The following is a 17,173-nucleotide window of genomic DNA, read 5'->3' as shown; positions in this document are numbered from 1 at the left end:
CAGTTTGGTTGTCTTTAGATGACACAGTTAAGAGATTTTTAAAAATATACATTTGGTGTGTTCCAGATTTATTTTATTATAATGAGTATGAAATATCTTTATGGTAGATTTTTAAAAAATAATGAAATGACCTATTGGATGACTGCTATGTTTAGGACAGTGTGCAAAGCCTTTTAGAAAACTGATTTCATTAGTGAAATACCATTTTAATAGAAGAGAGACTAAAACACATATGCAAATGGTTAACACAAGGCATAGTACGCCATTATTTTAAGATTTCATACAGTTGAGGAGAGGTTGTTGCTGGAAACATCAGTGTTCAGTTTGGCCTGGTCTCTGAGTCTTCCTCCCTCTTATCCACAGAAATTTTATGACTGAACATTTTCTACGTTTCATAGCTTCTGTAAATGTTTAGGGAAAAGTTACTCAGCCACAAAATTTTTTTGGCAAAATTACTTTAAAATCTACTTGTTAAGTGGATTTTTTGTTTCATTTTGTTTCTGGAGTTATTTCTGAACTTGAAAAGGAAAATTACCAAACCTTGTAAGGACCAGTTTACCTTTGAAGAAGAAAACCAAATTGCCATCCAAAATTCTTTATTGTTAATTCTGAAATACAAACATTCTGAAAATGAAGTTTTTTCTTAAGTTTGGTGGCAAAAGTGAGGCTACTTATAGTCTTGATTTATCCTAATTGATGTTAATATTCATATATTTCATTGCACAAATGTTTCTGTGATTGATTGAGAGAAACTGTTCCAGAAGCCACTGGGAGGTTTAAATTAAAAAATGGTATAGACACTATTGTACTCTCTTAAAATCTGACAGTTCTGAAACATGTCTGACCCCAGTGGTTTCACTAAGGATTTGTAGACCCATAAAAACAATGCTGCATAATTAAGGAGGTATTCTAGTGTCGTCTTCCTTTGGTGTATACATTTTTACTGTACCATTTTACTTTTGACCCTAAAATCATTGCAGTGAAATTTCAAAATAACTATATGTTACTACTATGATATTTTGAGATGTGATAAGTAATTTTGCTTCCAGTTTTTATTTTGCTATTCAGACTATCTTTACTACTCAGTTTATTTTCTAGTTTTGTTCCTCAGAGCATTAAAGTTAGGCTTCCGACTACATTGCACTTTCAGTTAGCTTCTGCATCCTGGTGGTGCTACTTTGCTTTGGATCAATTCCCATTTCTGTGGTATATGCCAGATTCCCTGAAGGACAAAAGATTCATTTATTAGTTTGTTGTAGGAGCTTTCATAGCACAGGCTTAAATGGGATATGGGGTATAAACGATTACTGACTGTACAAAAATGTGCCTAAGCTGGTGGTGCTTGTTGAATTAAGTAGGATTTGATTTTTCTTTTAAGTTATTTCTTATCTGTGACATCATAAAAGTTAGGAATCTGTCGATGTACTTTGTAACATCGTTAAAGTTGGAGTTTACAGTCCTTACTGACAGGATGGGGTTGCACATGATGCTAGTTTGACTGGCATGTCACGTCTTACCTTTGTCCCAGTGAGGGCTGATAGAAATTCTGAATAGAAATCCAGACCTTGTTTACTGCTAGCATCCAACCTATAACCTACACCATTATCAGTCAGGATATATATAATGCTTGAGTATCTACTTATTATATAGCATTGTACTAGGTTCTGGGCTGGATGATGAACATCATAACTTTTTAAGATGTGAATTATTTTTGTATGGTGGAGGGGTGATACTTTTTTTCATAAAGGAAGAAATTACAGTATAGTTTCTAATTCATCATGTGTAAACAAGTGCAGAGTTACAGATCATGAGAGGAGTCAAAAACTAGTGTGTGAAATGTCAGTTTTCTTAAATATTATGTACCTATCAGGTTATTATTAAAGTTTCATCACTGTATGTTTGAAAATCTCCTCCTTGTGGTTTTTATGCTTACAAGCTTATGACACATTGTGTCCAGTGCTTTCATGTGATACATCTGTTAAAAACAATAAGGGATAGCAAACTTGGACCTTTTTGTGTACCTCTGCCTCTTGTTGCCTGTTTGTCATGGGGCAAGTTACATAATTTCTGTGACTCTCACATTTTAAAATTTTATGGATGTGGCTTGTGGAGCCTGTGTTCATGCTAAAAGAGATAACATTTTTAACAACTGGCACATTGTAGCTACTTGAACATCAATGGTTTTGTGGTTTTTGAGGAGTGGGAATAAGCCTGGGATTAAACTGAAGCGCTACCTTTACTAACTTTGTAATCTGATTAACTTTTCAGCATTAGTTTCCTGTTTTGTAAAATGGGGCTAGTTAAGAGGATAAAATAAATGCATTAATGCACATGAAGCATTTATCCTAGTGTCTGCACTGTGGAAGCTGCTTAAGCAGTGGTAGTGACTGCTGTTGTTTTGGTTGATGTAGTGTAATTTGGTTTTCCTTTAAGTAAACTAAGGCAAGTGAAACTCACCATGGAATGTGCATAGTATATGTAGCTTGTCATTATGATGAGGGCTGCCATTTCAAAGATGGTATCTGTAAATTGAGTTAATTAACCACTGCTTACTAGAATAATGTCTTTTAAGTAGGTCATAGTAAGATGAAGTGGAAAGAATTTAAGACTGGAAAAGAGAAGCCTTGGCTTCCAGTTCTGACAATGCCATTTACTAGCTTTGGGCAAGCTGTATAACCTTGGGTTCATTTTCTCTTTTGTAAAATTGTGATTACCGGCTCTATGTACCATGGGGTGCTAGGAAAAATCAGTTGACCTTTTTTTTCTAAGCGCTTTGCGGGACTTCCCTGGTGGCGCAGTGGTTAAGAATCCACCTGCCAGTGCAGGGGACATGTGTTTGAGCCCTGGTCTGGGAAGATTCCCCCATACTGCAGAGCGGTTAGGCACGTGAGCCACAACTGCTGAGCCTGCGCTCTAGAGCATGCGAGCCACAACTACTGAAGCCTGCACACCTAGAGCCCGTGCTCCGCAACAAGAGAAGCCACTGCAGTGAGAAGCCCGCACACTGCAACGAAGAGTAGCCCTCACTCGCCACAACTAGAGAAAGCCCGTGCACAGCAATGAAGACCCAATGCAGCCAAAAATAAAATATAATAAAATAAATTAAAAAAAATAAAGCGCTTTGCAAATTGTAAAGCATTTTATATTTGTAAAGAGTAAATAATATTTGCAAATGATCTGAAGGAGTTCACCCAAAAACTCTACTCTATAGGTTATTTGGTGGTGTGTGTGTTGGGGGGTGGAATCCTATAGTTTTATTTTATTTATCTATTTAATTTATTTTTGGCTGCATTGGGTCTTAGTTGCGACACGCGGGATCTTCGTTGAGCCCTGTGTCTCTTCGTTGTGGTGCATGGGCTTCAGGGCCATGGGGTCTGTAGTTGTGGTGCATGGGCTCTGTAGTTTGTGACACGCAGGCTCTAGTTGAGGTGCGCCAGCTCAGTAGCTGTGGCGCGCCAGCTCAGTAGTTGTGGCATGTGGGCTTAGTTGCCCCGTGGCGTGTGGGGTCTTACTTCCCTGACCAGGGATCAAACCCTCGTCCCTTGCATTAGAAGGCAGATTCTTTACCACTGGACCACTAGGAAGTCCCAATCCTATAGTTTTAAAAAGCTTATTTCTTCTCAAAGGTAGCATCTTTAAAGTTTTTATATTATGGAACTTTCTCTAAACGTGATAAAACAATTTAGTGAGCTCTTTCTCACCTGATACTGTTTTCTTTTGTAAGGAAGGAACAGCTCTCTTGTTGCCCTTATAGTAACTTCTAATTTGTATTTTCTCTAAAATAAAAATACCACTAAGCTCAACATTTTGTTTCTCTTTTGATTCACACAAGCCCTCAGGGACATGAAGACCTCTTTTACCTCAGTGGATAAAAGAAAACTCTTTACTCTTAATCTTTTCACATATTTGGAAAGGACCAGTATCTTGTTTCACTTTTTTTTTTTTTTTTTTTTTGCGGTACGCGGGCCTCTCACTGCTGTGGCTTCTCCCGTCGCGGAGCACAGGCTCCGGACGCGCAGGCTCAGCGGCCATGGCTCACGGGCCCAGCCGCTCCGCGGCATGTGGGATCTTCCCGGACCGGGGCACGAACCCGTGTCCCCTGCATTGGCAGGCGGACTCTCAATCACTGTACCACCAGGGAAGCCCTTGTTTCACTTTTTATCTCTCATTCATGGAAAGGATTTCAAATTGGGAGTAGGTGGAAGATAGGAGCTGGTGAGGAGACATGGGAAAGGGAGGCATCCTAACTTTTTTCTTACAGTTACCTCACAACTAAACCCTCTACTCTGGGGGTCATGGAAGCTTGAGACATGGCAACTCGTTTTACGCAAAGGAAAGGTTGATTAGTTAGCCTCAGGAAAGAATCATTAACATCTCAAAATCAATAAAAATTTTAAAATTTAATAGTAAAATTTTAGCAGCTGTGATTTTTTTTTTTTTTTACAGCATTTCTGATACATTATGGGTTATTTAATTAGTAGATTTTTGTGGGCTAGCTTGAAAACACAAACTTTTAGCTTTGGCTCTGTGGAAAACTTTTTTTTTCTGATGTGGTTTTAAAACATTTTTAAAATTCCAACCACCAATTTGCAAAGTTTTGAAGATGAGGGTTGGGTCAGGGAGGCCTGTAGTCTATCTAGAAGCTCTTAACAGTTTTTGGTCTGAAGTAATTTCTACTTGCCTTAAATCAGTTAAATCAGTCATTATGTTAAGCGCCCAGCGCTATTTATATTTAGGCCTTTGGAGAGACACAAAATAAGCATAAAAGCAGTCACTGTACTTAAGGTATTTTTTTAAGTGGTGAAGCAAGATGTACTTGAGAGTACAAGGCAATATCTAATCAGCTGATGGATTGTGAGGTGTCAAGTGTGAGAATTTTATTTTAGAGAAAGCTTGTTGACAAGGAGAACTTAGGGAATCAGATGTCTGGTTATGTATACAAATAGGAGAGAACTGTTGAAAGGTGCTGCTACTTCCGGGAGAATTGGAGGTAGAGAATTTGAGTGGTGTAAAAAATGTACCTCATATGTCAAGTCGGTTAAGATGATGGGTTCATATGTAGGATTAATTGTACAGTTTATTTTAGTGAAATGAAACAGCATGACATTGTTAATAAAGCTTTTTTTTTGTTTGGGACAGCTGTGGCCAGGTGGTTTATAAGCAGTTGGCATTAGCTTTGTCAGATGATTTGGGAGTGGAGAGTGGTACCTCGGGGTAAACTTCTCTGAATGTTCTTTGCTTTTAAAGTAATAAAATATTGGTTGTTAGCCCATTTTCCTTCTTTCGCAGGTAAAAAACAGGAAGCAGATGAGTTGAGTGGAGATGCTTCTGTGGAAGATGATGCTTTTGTCAAGGTAAAGTGTTAATTACACAGGTTAAGATGTTTATTTTGAGCCTAGCATTTTGCATGGTGAATTCATGCATTTTACTTGAACAATAGACACTGAAATATGTAGGTAAAATAATGATAGAGACTTATGTAATATTGTCAATCTTATTAATTCTCATAGTTGAGAAATATAATAAATAACTTTATCTTTAGTTAAATGAGACAAAGCAAAAAATGTTTGTCCGAGCCTTTAAGTAGAAATCTGAGACATAGGGGCCAGAGGAACAGCTACAGGACAATTGTTATCTTAGTTCCTGGACAAGGTACTGCCCATCGCATTAGCTTTCGTATATAACAAACAGAACTTAGAAAAATGTAGTCCCTAAAATGGAGAGAGTTGCTGATGTGTTGCTACTTGGTGAAGATCAGATTAAGAAATTTGTTTTGCCCTTTAAAGATAAGCCAGGTCTTTATTGGCTAAAAAAGAATGTACTTTAAAACTGACCACCCAGAAATATGAAGTATTTTAATTTTAATTGAGGTTGTGGCAGTTCTATATTACTGTTATTTTTAATCATAGTTAGATTTTTTTTTGTTTGTTTTCATTTTAATGAAGTGTGATCTGCTATTTACTGATCATTAGATCTTAGGTAGTGTGGCATTTGCAGGAGTTATTTAATGAGCATAGTTCCTCTTAAATTATGTACATTTACACCCCATGTATTTCCATTTTCTGTGTACAGTTAGGCCATATTGCCATAACATCTTGAGATGTCTGTGTGCTCCACCATGAAGCCAGCTCATGTCCATTCACCCACCCATCTCTCCTATGGTCTAGCTCTCTACCCTCCCTACGTTATACACACACAAGCCACACAGCACCATGCGTCTCAACGCTTTGTATCTTGCACTTTGAAGGCAGGCACAGAGAGAAAGAGATGTTTGGTTGAGGAGTTAGCCCTGCAGTCAGATAGTTTAGGAAATGTTTGCTCAGGGATCCATTAAAATTGATGATTGCATGTCTGTAACCAGCTTTCGTTTGAGCATTTAAGAACTCTTCAGTCTTTGTGTTCTTTTATCCTTGTGGTATATCTTCCATTAGGTTTGTTCCTTTGCTCTTATTTTCTCTAGTTATCTTCACTAGTGAGTGCATGATTAAGCCAAAATTACCCATAAGCTGGAAAAGCATTGTGACTTAGTAAAAACCCTTTTAGTTTTCACATTTCTAACTTCCTTTCAGCTCTTCAGTTCATAAAAATGTTTCAGTCGTTTGAAACATTACGAGATGTAATATTGCTGTCTCTTATATGTACTGCAGAGGATGCCTTTGTGTAATTATTAAATGAACCTGGTCTCATAATGTCTAGAAGAACAAAAGAGCTTTTAAAAAATACTATTTAAATATATCTTCACTCTCTTTATATTTCTTTTTCCCTTTGGAAGTATCCGCGTATGTGATGAATTTGATAGAAATTAAGTGAATATGCTTTCCCTGTTTCTCAGAGTTGGCAATTTTGGAATTTATACAGTAGTGGTGGGTAAATATCACCTATTGCTTAGATATATGAATACTATAGGAATTACTTCTACTTATAGGTGAGGAGAATGGTCAAAGTTGGCACTTCAGAGTAGATGAAGTTCCCTCAGTGACTTCCCTTGTGATTTTCTTTTGTTTTACACTTATTCTTCCACCATCATATAACCAACCACCTACTCCATTTTCAATCCCCTACGTTCCTCCACCCATAGGTAGTGAAGCTGGTTAAACCTCTGTCCCAGAGACGCCCTGCTCCCCAAGCACTCAGTATTCCAAAACAATCGTATTTCTTCTTGGTGCCCACCAGAAATTTCTATTCACTCATTGCAGTTCAGCTATGAATGATTAACAGTTATACCCCTGCACTTTTCCCCTTTTAACTCAGAAACTTTTTGTTAAATCTGCTAGATGTACCATGAGAATAGGAAAGGAGGAAGGGATGTTCATTGCTTTCAACCCTTTCTCTGCAGTTAATCAAAGAGGGAACTAGGCATATTGCTGCTTTTCTTGGTTTCTACTGAGGTATCCTTGTATCCTTAAACTTTGAAGGGCAAACAGATATTCTTTCACAGAGGCAATCCCAACCTATGTTCCCCTGCTTAATCGGCTTTGTGGCATAGTGGTAGATTTCAAAGCTAATACAGTTAGATTAATTATTTGCATATTTTCTAAGAACAGACATTGGTGTAACAGTTGGGATTCCTTATTATTAATTGGAAATAAACTTTATATTATCGTATGTAAGATTTCCGTGGTCTTTGAAGTTAAATCAAACTGTGACATGTGGAGAAAAGAAGTCATTTCTTTGAAGCCGTGTCTTGAAGGATGGCTCATACAAGTATGTGATTTGGTAAATATTAAACAACTGGAACTTGAGAGCAATCCAGTTAGTGTGTATGTATTTCAGTGTAAGAGATTTGGGAACTCAGATGTGTAGTTTAATGACCTTGGTTTTAGACCCCCTCTATTTTTAAAGACACAGTTAGTGTGTCCTATAAAATGATTGAACTTTGACTTTGGGAATAATGTCAAAATATGATAAAAGTGAAAACATTTAGAGATGTAAATTACCAAAAAGGTTTGGTGGATAGCCTATAGTACTTTGCCTCGAGTTGTACCAAATTTTCTTACCATTAAAAGGACTGTGAATTGGAGCATCAAGAGGCACATGAACAAGATGGAAATGACGAACTAAAGGACTCTGAAGAATTTGGTGAAAATGAAGAAGAAAATGTGCATTCCAAGGAGTTACTTTCTGCAGAAGAGAACAAGAGAGCTCATGAATTAATAGAGGCAGAAGCAATAGAAGATATAGAAAAAGAGGACATCGAAAGTCAGGTCTTTAGCCAGTTTTTTTTAAAATGTGACACAGTTAAATTAAGTACTAAATAATAAAAACGTATTTTTCTAGTTCAATGTGAAAGTCCCAGAACTTTAAAAAAATATATTTTTAAAGTTATTTATAAATCACTCAGACTCCTACCATCTAAGATGACCCTTTTATTTTTGCTTATTATCTTCCACATATGTATATATTTTTACCTAGTAGTTATCATGCTATAAGTTGCTATTCTATATAATATTTTCACATAACATATCATAATGACTTCATAATTCTAGTGTTACACCACAGTTTATTAGACTGTTTTCTATGTGTCTAATAGCTACTCCTTTAATTTGGGATATTTAAGTTGTTTACTACCCTGCTATGAATGAGTGTACCAATCTAACTCTGACCTTGCTAACATTATAAGATGGTAGTTTTGGTTTGTTTTGTTTTTACTACTTTAGAAGATACAAAAGACTAGTTTGCATTTATTTGGTTGTTATCAAGGGTGGGGAAATTACTTATGAAGTTTTAACTTAAAAGCATATAATTTTTAAATCTTTTCTTTGAATGAAATAGATCATTTGTCCTGCTTTGAAGTGTGTTAGTACATCTTAAGAAAATCAAGGGATTAGGGGGTCAGTATTCATGCTTAGAACACTTCGTTCTACCTAGCCTAATAAATGAAGGGCTCATGAAGGACATTTTTCTAATTCTTTTATCAATGTGACTAAGCATTTCTGTTGGCATAAAAAATATAGCCTGAATTATTAAGCATTGACTTAGGACCCATGGTATCCATAGACCCTGCACAGAACATGAGGCAAATGATAATCGGGTATAGCATAAAAGCATTCTCATGTTACCCAGATATTTTGTAAAGCAAAGCTATTGTATACCCTTTTACTTAGGAAATTGAAGCTCAAGAAGGTGAAGATGATACCTTTCTAACAGCCCAAGTAAGTTTACATTTAGTCCTATGAATTTGATATTGTGGGTGGAAGGGCTTGGAAAAGGCATCTTATTTTGACTTCATAATTCTTTAATTCATAAAATTGCCTTAAATTTAATACTGAGTTACTTATGTGGTATATACAAAATACTTTAAAGTGGCAGCTGAAATTTCTGTTGCCATAGAGGTAATTGGAAGTTATTACAACAAGGTTCCTACCATTTTCAAAATAAAAATAAAAACAGTCTATCCTTTGTATAAAACATGACTCTAGTTACCAGTCTTTTGGGAAGCCTTCACACTCCTTGATTTTTTTTGGTCACTCTGGTATAAAATAAATCATTTAAAAGTACTAATATCCTTTTCAAAGCTTTAGAATTTTGTTAATTTAACACTCCTAGGATGGGCATAGTATAAAAATGATAAAAATCTCTGTTCAATTAATTTACTTGGGGTATGTATATATGTATGTGTATGTGTGTGTAGAAAATGACAACTCTTCTATTCTGTATTAGATTTTGTTTTTGGTATATGTGATACGCATAGTGTACATTTTAAAGTATGACGTACAGATGCTATAAACACATTTGTAGCTCAGTTTCTCTACTAAAAAATTATCCTTTGTCTTTTTCTCATATCTGTACTCAAGAATGCCTTGTTCATGTACCCTCTTTAAATAGTATACTTTCAAATAGAGATAGGGATTCCCTCTGTTTACGAGATTTAGAAAAAATAGTGATCCAGCTGTGTTTTTTCCTCATTCTAATATTTACTGGAAGAGTGTATAATGGGGCGTATATTCACAGACTGCTTAGCTGATTGCCTCTGGTCATGCCTTCTTTCCTGCACCTCTCTTGCCTTTGAAATGCTGGTGAGGCTATATATTGGCTCTCTGTGTTTATTGCAATGGGGAGAAATTGCATTTCTGGGAGAAATGTTTTTGGTAATTTGGAATATTCAGGAAGGAAATATTAGGACTCTGAAAGTCTGTAGACTTGTCCCCCATACTATCCTCAGGTACATTCATTTCTGAATGATGGAAAGTAGATGAGGAAGATCAACTCCCAGATGGGAGGAGTACCTTTTATAGATTACTAATTTGCAAAAAGGTAAAGTTGAACTCTTCATATTCTCTGGCAACGAGTTTTTTAATTTTCATCAAGGGCCTCTCTTACAGTTGCACAGGTTGTGAGTGTGTGAAAGCATCACATCTAAGGGTCCCCATTCTCATAATAGATTATATGTTTATTGTAGAAATTTAACAGATAGAAGTATCTTAAGGAATGAGTGCCTTTTTCTAATTTTTGCAGATTTTTATGGGCTAGATTTGGCCTTGCTCCCATTCCATCCTGAGAATGAAATAACACATATACTTCTCATCAAGGGGCAAGTTTTGCTTTATCATATCAAAAGGGAGGTTACATCTTCAGAGAAGTTTTAAGTAAAATGACCTTTTTCCTCTTCCTAAATGATGTATAGTGGAATATCTAGAAATATATATGAATGTATCTGAGTTCCATCATGATCTGATGCTTCTAAACATGACTAATGAATGTATTGTCTTACTACGTGTGTTAAGGAATACTGCATAGAGTGTACCCATCACACAGCTTCTGCTGTTATCAATTCACGGGCAGTATTATTTCATCTATACCTCTGTTCACTTCCGCTTTTCTGGATTATTTTGAAACAAATTCCAGACATCGTATTTCACTTTAAAAATTTCAGTATGTAAAAATTTCAGAACTCTTTTATTTTTTACATTATTACTGCTAAAACACGATTTTTAATATCTTCAATTACTCAGTTGTCCAAAATTTTTTTTAAAAAAAGGTTTTATTTGAATCCAGATACAGATAAGATCGAGACATTGTGATTGATTGAAATGTCTTTTAGGCCTCTTTTAATCTCTAGGTTTTCTCTCCATCTTTTTTCCCCTACTATCTTATTTGTTAAAGAAATTGAGTTGTTTATCCTATAGAACAAGAGTTGGCAAAGTTTTTCTTAAAAGGCCAGGTAGAAAAGGCCATTAGCCGTTGTGGGCCATATGGTCTGTCACAGCTATCCAACTCTGCCATTGTAGTGTGAAAGCAGCCACAGACATTAGGTAAATGAATGGAGATGGCTGGTTCAATAAAAATATTTACAAAAAGAGCATCTAGCATAGTTTGACAAGTCATAGAGCTTCCAAAGTCTGTATTTTGCTGATTACATTCCTATGGATTCGTTCAACTCTGTTTACTGTATTTCCTGTAAATTGGTAAGTTGGTTATAGGATCCAGAGGTTTACTATCTGATTCCTGCACCCCTATCTCCATCCCTGCAAGACATACAGCTAATTTCCAGGTAGTGTTGTATTCTTCTATTTGGATACACATAATGTTTGACTGTATCTTCTTGGTGATGGTACCAATCATTGATGATCCATACTGCACTGGTTATTTAGGGAGATCAAAGTGGTGATATTCTAATTCTGTCATTTTTTTCTTTATTTGTTAGCTGGAATGTTCCTTGGAAAGAGAAACTTCTCACCTGCTATTTGGTTACCCCGTGGTACCATTTACAAAGAAAGGCGGGATATATGTTTGATTATTTTTCTTTTATTTACCAATTTTCAAAATAATGAGCTGGTTCATGAGCATCTCCAATAGTGACTAATGAGGTTCTTTTTTTTTTTCCTTTTTCTCCCATAGTTTCATTTTGAACTCATGGACTTAAATATTTTTAATGTATTTCAGTCCATTGTAGTTATTATCCTTATTAATGCTCAAATTGTCCCATCTGTAGCCAGTGAGAACCCTTCAAGTTGGCTTTTGAGTCCTTTCAACATGATCCTAGTAGTCTTTGCTTCTGTGCTTTCTGGTAAAGATGTTCCATTTCCTGCTCCAGACCTGTAATTAGCCATTTTTTCCTTTTAGTGGTAAATGGTATTTCAAGACAATAATCTCCATGGTAGGGGTATTCATTGCCACTGGGTTATTCATGTTTTCTAGGCCTTTTCAATGTACAGTGCTAGAGAATGTGTTTTTTGTTTGCTTGTTTTTGTTGGTTTTTACTTCTAAGATAAAATAGATTTTGAGTTCATAAGGATACTTCTAAGTTAATTATTTTCTTTATCTCACAGTGTATATACAATAGTCCTAGAATGATAATACCAACACCGCCACCAGTGTGATTTCTGAAAATAATTTAAGGTTTTTCTCCCTATTTGTATCTCTCCTAAGGATGTACCCCTCTAGGAACAAACAAATCACTGTTTTAGACTAGTCTTCTGTATGATCACCAACTAATACATATTTAGGTTGACTTGTTTCATTTTATTTTCAATGTTTAAGTATTGTTTTTAAAAAAATTTAATCTGTAACTTCTTGTGAGTCAATAGTTATTTCAAAATAAAAAGTTATAATTCTAAATTTAATTTTATAATTATTTAAAATATTTACATGGTTCCAAAGTCAAATCTAAGAGACAGGATATATTCAAAAAAGTCCCCTTCACCCGTCCCCTTATTGGTGAACTTTCTAAAATTCAGGATTTATCCTTTTATTACTTGTTTTTAAAAATATAAGTAAATAGGCAGTGCCTTTGTATAGCGATATATTTATTTAAAGCCAGTCTTCAGGCTTTGACTTGAAGCTTAAATCTTTAGCTCTCGGGTGTTAGCCTCTAAGCAGTTTGTCATACCAGGTAGAATTTGGTTTGCATTCTGTTAGTTACTTATAATATTGTGAGTTTGGGCATGTTTTCTTAGTCAATTTCTATGTCTGTAAAATGAACATTGTAAGTCCTACCTGCTAGAGTGATGTGAAGATCAATCATATACCCTGGCACATAGTACATGTGTAGTTAGTGGTTACTTGTAGTATTGTTTTACTTGCTTGAAGGTATCAGTTACTTGAGAATTGTTTGGAAAATTTTCTCCAAAATGTTTGTATTTGGCAATGCTTTAATTCTTAAAAATTTCCTCTAGTGTCAATCTTGTCAATCTTCTATGATTGCATCATGTATATTCCTTTTTCCATTTGCCTTTGCCCCTAATGTTTCATTAACTTGAAGGGCCTTCCCTTTTTTTGTCATACGAAGTCTACATACCTCTCAAAGCCAGACTTATCTCTGTCTCTTCCATAAAGCTCTCTCTCATGTAGTGCTTTACTGTTGACAGAGAACTTTTTACAGCCCTTATCTTATTTAATTCTATATATCCTATTTAGGTCATATGTTATCTCTGTTTTATAGGTAAAATTCACCTAGGTAGATGACACTACCACAGAGTAAAACTGTTTTAGTGGTAAAGACAGAATAAATAACTACGTCTCATGGTGCCTAGTCTGGTATTCTTTTCACTAAATGACTCCACACTCGTAATTGTTGTTTTCTGAATTCCATTGTACTTACACAGTGCTGCAGTTAGTTCAGTCCCTCCACCTAAAAACAGTAGCGTCTTACACTGCATTTATTCAGTAAATTCATTCAACAAATATTTGTTAAGTGCTTATTATGTGCCAGGTATTTTGTATTTCCCACAGTCTTTAGCGTATTGCCAGATAGATAGCAGGTAGTTAGTGGTTTAGGGTTATCTTGAAGGTTTATTGTAAATTAGTCAGACTGAATACAGTGTTTATATACAAGTCAGGGGAAAGGAGGCCTTCCAGAAGAGGTCTTCTTACTTGGTTCATATATGTACATGTATCACAAGATTAACCTAGGGGAAGGTAATAGAATGGGTATATAGTAAACACTTTGTTAACTGAAAAACAAGTCCTAGGCTTGTCTTTATCTCTCACGAGTCATTGCTGCTCCTAGAATGAAATAAAAATAGAGAAGCTTTCTGTATTGATTTTCACATTTGACTTAAGGGTTGTAGATCCCATTACAAAGATAAACAACATGAACATTATAGACATTTGTTTTCATTTTCATATGTGAAATACATTTTTTCAAGATTAGCACAAAAAGTAGTTAATTTAAAAGGATGCTTTTCATTGTGGTTACTTATTTACCATATTCCTTATTCTGAAAAAACATCTGTTTTCAGTGGAGGAAAATTATTTTCAAATAAGGTACATGTCATGTCTGCGCCTATATATCATTTACAGGGAAAAATTTCCACTGTCTTTCTTGTATTTCTTGGTTTGTTTCTTTATTGTAAGGAATGGTTTAACCTTAGTAGTGAGTGCTATGTTTACTGCACATACTGAACAATAACGCAAATATGCACTAGTATGTGGCTCATCTTTTCTACTAACCCTAGTTGTTTTTGTGCTTCACCCCCATTGTAATCAGTTTGTTTTCTGGAAGTTGGCTCAGACTCCTTTCCTAGGAACATTTAAGTATATGTAGTAAGGCTAGTGTTACTACTATTTTGAGAAACTAAAGTTGTGAAACCCTTCAGAAGACCTGTTGAGTAATTAGGATAGATACCTAAAAACTCTTGAGCAAAGTAAGGCAAACCTTACCAATTATTTTAGCAGCTAGAAATAATATTTCTAATTGGCAGAAAGATTTTGTTTTTTACCTCACAGTATTTTTTAAAATTTTACTTTTTTTAAAATGGCAAATACTTTGGCCATTTTTTTTTCTTGAACATATCAATATTGCATCTCTAAAACAATATCTTGGAAGTGGTGTGCTGTTGTATCACAGGTAGATAAAGGAGAGGCAAGTTGCATTCTTTAAGTTACTTTATTCTGCTTTTAAGTAAAAGTTGAGATATTCCAGTTTATTTATCCCTCTGAGATAAATGACTAAAAGAGTTTGGGAGAAAAAGACTTATCAGTAATTCCAGCATAACTCATCTTTCCTTTGCTGCCACTGCCTACCACTCCACCCAAGCTAAAGCATTTTTCTTTCCTTTCCAAATGTTGCACATTAGAAATGTAATGATTAAAACTAAATTCCAGCATAACAATTAGGAGCTTATTAGAGCACAGTATAATGGACTTATATAATAATAGGATTCATATTGCTGTCAGTCAGTAATCTACTTGTTCTGGACTATTTTACTTCCTAAGCTTATGGCTTAATTGTTTTAGTGTTTTCAGTTTCCTTCATGTTACTTTAGTTTGCAGTACAATTGGTCATTCCCTAATTGGGGCACTTATGTGTTAACTTAAAGTTGAAAAATTATTTTAAAAATGACTTCTCAGAAATATGTGTGTTACCCAAATGTTAATTTTGAGCATATGGTAAAATATTTGACATTTTTAAGGAATGCATGCTTTTATATGAATCTAAAATTGTGTTATAAGATTAATGCGGCATTTAAAATTTTGTTTACAGTTCAGTTTTGCCTTCAGTCTAATTTCCCTGCTAGGCTGTCGCTCTAAGGCACCGTTCTTAAAGTGTAGTCCCTGGACCAGCATCAGCGTCACTGAAACTTGTTAGAGATGCAGATTCCCAGGCCCTACTCCAGACTTGAATCAGAAACTCTAGGGTTGGTGCTCAGCAATCTCAATCTCAATCCCAAGTCCTCAGGGGATTCTGATACAGACTCAGAGTTTGAGAACCACTACTCTAAGGCTTCGTGTACGGTAGCTTCACACCACCTTGACTAAAAACAATCTACTTCTACTCAGCTTTTATTTTAAAAGTTATAAGTTAAAACATTCCTTAATTTTTTTCCATTACTGAGATTATAATGCATATTACTAGCTTATTTGTTATGATCTTTAATTTTGGGAAATGTTGTTTCTATTTTGCTATAATTCAGTTATTTTTGTAGTATTAGCTTGGTGTAGAGTAAATAAAGATTTTCCCCTCTGTGCTATTCTTGTTTTCAAGCCAGCACATGCTTAATTTTAGATTACGTGATGTCACAAATTTTAAAATTGAAATATCACATATTTTAAAATTAAAGCCAATCATTTAAAAAATTGTGTTACTTGTTTTGATTACCTTAGCACAAATACCATTTTTAAAGTGGCTGACCACCATTGTATATGAGACAGCTTATGAATTCATTTTAACAGATTAAAAAGGAATGAAGAACTTGAAACTACTCTTGTAGTCATTCTTACTTCTGAGATGCCTAAGAAGGGAGTGTTTTTTGTTTATTAATATGCATTCCATCCCTTGAAAAGTATATGTTTTCATGTTAGATTTTCTGGTACATTTTGAGTAGTATGCCCTAAGAGTGCCTTTGAGCCGAGTCATGTAAAATAATCAGGGCAGGCTTTTTATTGGCGTCTTTTTGCATCCTCTTTTTTTGGGGCGGTGGGGGGCCCGCGCCTCACGGCTTGCAGGATCTTAGTTCCCAGACCGAGGGTCGGACCCAAGGCCCAGCAGTGAAAGCGCCGAGTCCTAACCACTAGACGGCCAGGGAATTCCTAGTGGCTTTTTGATATGAGTAAGAGTCTGGTTATTTAAACTAGTTTTGAGTAGTGAAACTAAGTAATCCAGTTCATTGTTGATATAATCATTGACAGATTTGCCTGTTTCCTTGTGTAAAATCATGTATACCAGACATATGCTACATTTCTGTAAATGTGTTTTGGTTCAGTTCTGATTGGAATATCCTGTATTTGTTAGTGATAGGTGTCTCTAATATTATTAAATCATTCAGCAATCAAACTTGATAGATCTTGTACTATTACTGAAATCCAGTTTTAAATGAATTCATTTTACATTTGATTATTCTTTGAATTTCAGGATGGTGAGGAAGAAGAAAATGAGAAAGGTATGTTTGATGCTAAGTAGAGTTTAAAAATTGGTGACATTTAGAAAAACAGTAAATTATGTGAAAATAAAACATTCCTTATTTGAAATCTTATTTTTGAAATGAGTTTATTTTCAAATTTATCAACTTAGTGAATTAAGGTAGCACCTTGATTTTATTTTTCAATTGGTTTTAATTTTTTTTAACACTTTAAAGATATGTTCTAACTTAATGGTACATATCAGTTACTGTAGTGGACAATGCCATTTTTTACTTAACCCAATTTAAATTTTATTTTTAAAAATAACTCCTAGCATACGGTAAGTTGATTACATTCTTAAGACTGGCACTGCAGTAACTCATACGTGCTTATT

General features: G+C 35.1%; 1 protein-coding gene and 1 long non-coding RNA gene across 6 annotated transcripts in view; one reads left to right on the top strand and one right to left on the bottom strand.

The window, feature by feature from the left end:
* SLTM (SAFB like transcription modulator) overlaps positions 1-17,173 on the top strand; it is a 44,332-nt gene that overhangs the window by 6,643 nt on the left and 20,516 nt on the right. For all 5 annotated transcript variants that reach the window (XM_029236384.1, XM_029236385.1, XM_029236383.1 and 2 more), the window contains 4 exons: positions 5,290-5,354; positions 8,007-8,204; positions 9,105-9,152; positions 16,793-16,820. In XM_029236384.1, coding sequence (XP_029092217.1) covers positions 5,290-5,354; positions 8,007-8,204; positions 9,105-9,152; positions 16,793-16,820 — 339 coding nt within the window. The remainder of the gene's footprint in view (positions 1-5,289; positions 5,355-8,006; positions 8,205-9,104; positions 9,153-16,792; positions 16,821-17,173) is intronic.
* Positions 13,866-17,173, bottom strand: part of LOC114903526 — a 28,332-nt gene continuing 25,024 nt past the window's right edge. Inside the window, exon 4 of the long non-coding RNA XR_003795744.1 lies at positions 13,866-13,944. This is a non-coding gene — a long non-coding RNA (uncharacterized LOC114903526). The remainder of the gene's footprint in view (positions 13,945-17,173) is intronic.

This window comes from Monodon monoceros, unplaced genomic scaffold, assembly GCF_005190385.1.
Source record: "Monodon monoceros isolate NGI ecotype Baffin Bay Population unplaced genomic scaffold, NGI_Narwhal_1 Super_Scaffold_21, whole genome shotgun sequence".
In the NCBI taxonomy this organism is placed as follows: Eukaryota; Metazoa; Chordata; class Mammalia; order Artiodactyla; family Monodontidae; genus Monodon; species Monodon monoceros.
The sequence above is the reverse complement of the archived record's forward strand: the minus strand, read 5'-3'. Positions and strand labels throughout refer to the sequence as shown.